Source organism: Eriocheir sinensis, chromosome 11 (assembly GCF_024679095.1).
Source record: "Eriocheir sinensis breed Jianghai 21 chromosome 11, ASM2467909v1, whole genome shotgun sequence".
Taxonomy (NCBI): Eukaryota; Metazoa; Arthropoda; class Malacostraca; order Decapoda; family Varunidae; genus Eriocheir; species Eriocheir sinensis.
The window spans coordinates 12,785,732-12,790,731 of record NC_066519.1 but is presented as its reverse complement, the minus strand read 5'-3'; the positions used below and the strand labels follow the sequence as shown (position 1 = coordinate 12,790,731).

Here is a 5,000-nt window from a genome sequence, read left to right as displayed (position 1 = left end):
GAAAAAAAAGGGGAGGGAGAGAAGAAAGGAAAGTTAGGAAGAGAGAGAGAAAAAATAGGAAAGGGGAGAGATGGAGAGAAAAAAAGGGAGGAAAGAAGGAAGAAAGAAAGAGAGGGCCAGAGAGAGAGAGAGAGAGAGAGAGAGAGAGAGAGAGAAGGGGCGTGGGCGGGATAGGAAGTGGAGTCTGGTTAGTGACGTCAGTTTGGCACTGTGCCCTCTCTTTATCTATCTATCTATATATCTATCTCTATCATTATTCTTTCTTAATATAGATTTCTACCATAATTAAAACATATATTATACTTTATCTATTATGCTATCTATTCACTAACTGTTTTCTTATACAATCAATCATTATTATTATTATTATTATTATTATTATTATTATTATTATTATTATTATTATTATTATTATTATTATTATTATTTCCTGTATGTAAATTTGCCCCCTAATAATCATAATATCTATTCATTTCTTTGTCTCTCATTCTTTATCTCTTATCTCTGTCTTTGTCTTTATTCCTTTGTCTGCATTTCTACCACGAGTGATTCTAAGCACTTCTTTTCCTGTTCGAGTGATTCTAAGTCCTTTTCTTCCTCTACGAGTGATCTTAAACCCTTCTCTTCCTGTACGAGTGATTCTAAGCCCTTCTCTTCCTGTACGAGTGATTCTAAGCCCTTCTCTTCCTGTACGAGTGATCCTAAACCCTTCTCTTCCTGTACGAGTGATTCTAAGCCCTTCTCTTCCTCTACGAGTGATCCTAAACCCTTCTCCTCCTGTACGAGTGATTCTAAGCCCTTCTCTTTCTGTACGAGTGATTATAAGCCCTTCTCTTTCTGTACGAGTAATTCTAAGCCCTTCTCTTCCTCTACGAGTGATTCTAAGCCTTCCTCTGCTTACATACGAGTGATTCTAAACCATTCTCTTCCTCTACGAGTGATCCTAAACGCTTCTTTTCCTGCACGAGTGATTCTAATCCTTCCTCTGCTTACCTACGAGTGATTCTAAGCCCTTCTCTTCCTGTACGAGTGATTCTAAGCCCTTCTCTTCCTGTACGAGTGATTCTAAGCCCTTCTCTTTCTGTACGAATGATTCTAAGCCTTCCTCTGCTTACCTACGAGTGGTTCTAAGCCCTTCTCTTTCTCTACGAGTGATCCTAAACCCTTGTCTTCCCGCACGAGTGATTCTAATCCCTGCTCTTTTTCTACGAGTGATTCTAAGCTTGTATTATTTCTCTCTCTCCATGCACCAGTAACTGTAAGCTCTTCTTTCTTCTCTTCTTCTACGAGTTAATTTATGCTCTTCTCTTGTCTTCTCTTGTCTTCCCTTTTCTTCCCTGGTCTTCTCTTCTCCTTTCTTCTCTTGTCTTCTCTTGTCTTCCCTTGTCTTCTCTTGTCTTCCCTTGTCTTCTCTTCCTCCACCACTGTTTCTAAGCATTTCTCTCTCCTCTCTTCCTCCTCCATGATTAACTTTAAGCTCTCCTCTCTTCATCTTCTTCCTCCACCAGTGATTCTAACGTCCTCTTTCTCTTCCTCCACAGAGCACTGACTCCGTAGGGACACCGTCGGAGGGCAGAAGGACGAGCCATGTAGCCTTCAAAGGGCGTGGCTTCGGCGGGGAGGAGGAGGATCGCTGAGGTGGAGGACGAGGAAGGAGAAGGAGGTGGTGAAGGGACTGTTGGAGGAGGAGGAAGTGAAGGAGGAACGTGATAGAAGGGAGAGGAGAGAAAGAAGAAGAGATAGAAAGAGGAGAAAAGAGAAGAATAGGAAGAGAAGAAAGGATAGATAATAGAAATAGAAGAAAATAGATACATTAGTGAAGAAAAGAAGAAAAAGAGATTGTTATCGATAGAAGAGGAAGACGAAGAAGAGAAAGGAAGAAAACGCTAATAAAAAAGAAGAAAAAGAACACAAATTTGAAGAAGAAAAGAAGTAAGAGAAGACGAAAAAATTAGTTAAAGAAGAAGAAGAAAGAAAGAAAGAAAGAAAGAGTAACTTCAAGAGAAAGAGAAAAGAGAACGGAAAAATTAAGATAACGAAGACGAAGAAGACAAAATAAAAGGAAGAAAAAGAAGAAAAAGAAGAAAAAAAAAATAAATAAAAGACAGGAAGAAAAATACTCAACTAACGAAGACGAGATAAAAAAAGAAGAAAAACAGAGAGAGAGAGAGAGAGAGAGAGAGAGAGAGAGAGAGAGAGAGAGAGAGAGAGAGAGAGAGAGAGAGTGCCTTTTGAAAAACCCGTCGACTCAACACACTTAGCCACTTGAGAGAGAGAGAGAGAGAGAGAGAGAGAGAGAGAGAGAGAGAGAGAGAGAGAGAGAGCAAACAAGAAGAAGAGAAGAAAAAGAAGAAGAAGAAAAAAAAGAAGAAGAAGAAGAAGAAGAAGAAGAAGAAGAAGAAGAAGAAGAAGAAAATCTCACCCTTCTCCCTTTTCTCATATTCTCCCTTAACATACTCCCCTTCCATATCCTCCCTTCACCCTTCCCTTCCTTTCCCTCAAACGTCCTCTCCCTCTCCTTTCTCTCCCTTCCTCCTTCTCTTCCTCTCCCTTCTCCCTTATCTTTAACTTCATTCTCTCCCTCATTCTTCCTCTCCCTCTTCCTTCATATCCTCCCTCATTCTCTCCCTAACTTTCTCCCTTCCTCTTCCCATCATCTCCCTCATCCTCCCTTCCTCTTCACCCTGCTTTCCTCCTTCCCATTCTCTCCCTCATCTTCCTCCTCTCCCTTCTCCCTTCCCGTTCTCACCCTTATAAGTCAGGGAGCAAAATGGCGTGAAGAACAGACCAGGGAGTAAGCACAGGGAGACGCCGGTGGAAGAGGAGGAGGAGTAGGAAGACGCCCGGACGAGGAGGAGGAGGAGGAGGCGGAGGAGGAGGAAGACGCCCTGAGGAGGAGGAGGAGGAGTCGGGGCGCAGAACGATGGTTGGGTGCTCGCCATGGGATGTGGACGAAGCAGTCTCGGGAGCGACAGTCCGAAGAAGAACAAGAAGAACGGTGAGTACATGGGCCCTTGAATTGTTATCTTGACCTGACCTGACCTGACCTGACCTGACCTGACCTGACCTGAACTGACCTAACTTGTCTATTGAAAGAACAAAAGGAACGGTGAGTACATGGGCCCTTGAATTGTTATCTTGACCTGACCTGACCTGACCTGACCTGAACTGACCTGACCTAAACTGACCTAACTTGTCTATTGAAAGAACAAAAGGAACGGTGAGTACATGGGCCCTTGAATTGTTATCTTGACCTGACCTGACCTGACCTGAACTGACCTGAACTGAACTGACCTAACTTGTCTATTGAAAGAACAAAAGGAACGGTGAGTACATGGGCCCTTGAATTGTTATCTTGACCTGACCTGACCTGACCTGAACTGACCTGACCTAAACTGACCTAACTTGTCTATAGAAAGAACATGGGCCCTTGAATTGTTATCTTGACCTGACCTGACCTGACCTGACCTGACCTGACCTGACCTGACCTGACCTGAACTGACCTAACTTGTCTATTGAAAGAACAAAAGGAACGGTGAGTACATGGGCCCTTGAATTGTTATCTTGACCTGACCTGACCTGACCTGACCTGACCTGACCTGACCTGAACTGACCTAACTTGTCTATTGAAAGAACAAAAGGAACGGTGAGTACATGGGCCCTTGAATTGTTATCTTGACCTGACCTGACCTGACCTGAACTGACCTAACTTGTCTATTGAAAGAACAAAAGGAACGGTGAGTACATGGACTCCTGAATTGTTATCGTCCTGAACTGACCTGACCTGACCTGACATAACCTAACTTGTCTATAGAAAGAACAAGAAGAACGGTGAGTACATGGGCCCTTGAGTGGTGACCTGACCTGACCTGACCTAACCTGACCTGACCTAACTTGTCTATAGAAAGAACGAGAAGAACGGTGAGTACATGACCCTTGAGTGCTAACCTGACCTGACCTGACCTGATCTAACTTGTCTTTAGAAAGAACAAGAAAAACGATGAGTACATGGACCCTTGAACTGTTATTTTGACCTGAACTGACCTGACCTGACCTGACCTAACTTGTCTATAGAAGAAAAAGAAGAACGGTGAGTACAGAAAGTAGCCTTGTAGTTCTGAACTGACCTGACCTAACCTGACCTGACTAAACCAGACCAGACCTAATATAACCTATACTAATCTGATCTACCTTAAGATAATCTAATACTAACCTATTCTAACCTAACCTGATCTAGCATTTTATAACATAACTTGACCTAACCTGACCTGAGCTGACCTGACCTAACCTAAACTAACCTGACCTAACCTAACTTAACCTGATCTATCATTACCTAACCTATCCTATCCTAACCTATCCTAACCTAAACTATCTATACCTAATCTAACCTATCCTAACCTAGCCTAACCTGACCTAACCTAACTTAACCTGATCTGTCATTACTTAACCTAACCTAACCTATCCTAACCTAAACTATCCTAACCTAATCTAACCTATCCTAACCCTTCCTAACGTATCATAAACTTATCAAACCCAACATAATACATTAGTTTATAAATAGACAAACGGCTTAAATAAGGTGAATGAAAGGAACTGAAGGGATGAAGGGAGTTTGATAGCGAATGGAATCGAAGGAAAGGAAAGGGAAGGGAAGGGAAGGGAAGGGAAGCGAAGGGAAGGGAGAGGTTAGAACAATGTTGAAAGAGACTGCAAGAGTTGTACATTTATCAGTAACTTGTTTGTCACCTCCTCCTCCTCCTCCTCCTTCTTAAGAGTCTTTGAGGAGGAGGAAGAGGAAGGAAAGTAGGCGGTGAAGTGGAGAGGAAGAGGAGGAGGAGGAAGCTGGGGAGGGTCTTTAGAGAGAGAGAGAGAGAGAGAGAGAGAGAGAGAGAGAGAGAGAGAGAGAGAGAGAGAGAGAGAGAGAGAGAGAGAGAGAGAGAGAGAGAGAGAGAGAGAGAGGAGGAGGAGGAGGAGGAGGAGGAGGGGAAGATAAGAATGGA

General features: G+C 43.0%; 1 protein-coding gene and 1 long non-coding RNA gene across 30 annotated transcripts in view; one reads left to right on the top strand and one right to left on the bottom strand.

The window, feature by feature from the left end:
* Positions 1–5,000, top strand: part of LOC126996858 (uncharacterized) — a 91,522-nt gene that overhangs the window by 61,723 nt on the left and 24,799 nt on the right. For all 27 annotated transcript variants that reach the window (XM_050857745.1, XM_050857769.1, XM_050857766.1 and 24 more), the window contains exon 3: positions 1,542–2,998. In XM_050857745.1, the coding sequence (XP_050713702.1) occupies positions 2,941–2,998 (58 nt within the window). In that variant the 5' untranslated portion in view covers positions 1,542–2,940. The remainder of the gene's footprint in view (positions 1–1,541; positions 2,999–5,000) is intronic.
* Positions 2,582–4,836, bottom strand: LOC126996864 (uncharacterized). 3 transcript variants are annotated; one of them, XR_007751648.1, is made up of 4 exons: positions 3,885–4,836; positions 3,691–3,789; positions 3,484–3,614; positions 2,582–3,067 (listed from the first exon to the last, which is right to left on the bottom strand). It is a non-coding gene; the product is annotated as an uncharacterized LOC126996864 (long non-coding RNA). The 3 variants fall into 3 exon arrangements; XR_007751647.1 differs by having other exon boundaries at positions 3,595–3,789; XR_007751649.1 differs by lacking the exon at positions 3,885–4,836 and having other exon boundaries at positions 3,484–3,599; positions 3,706–3,799.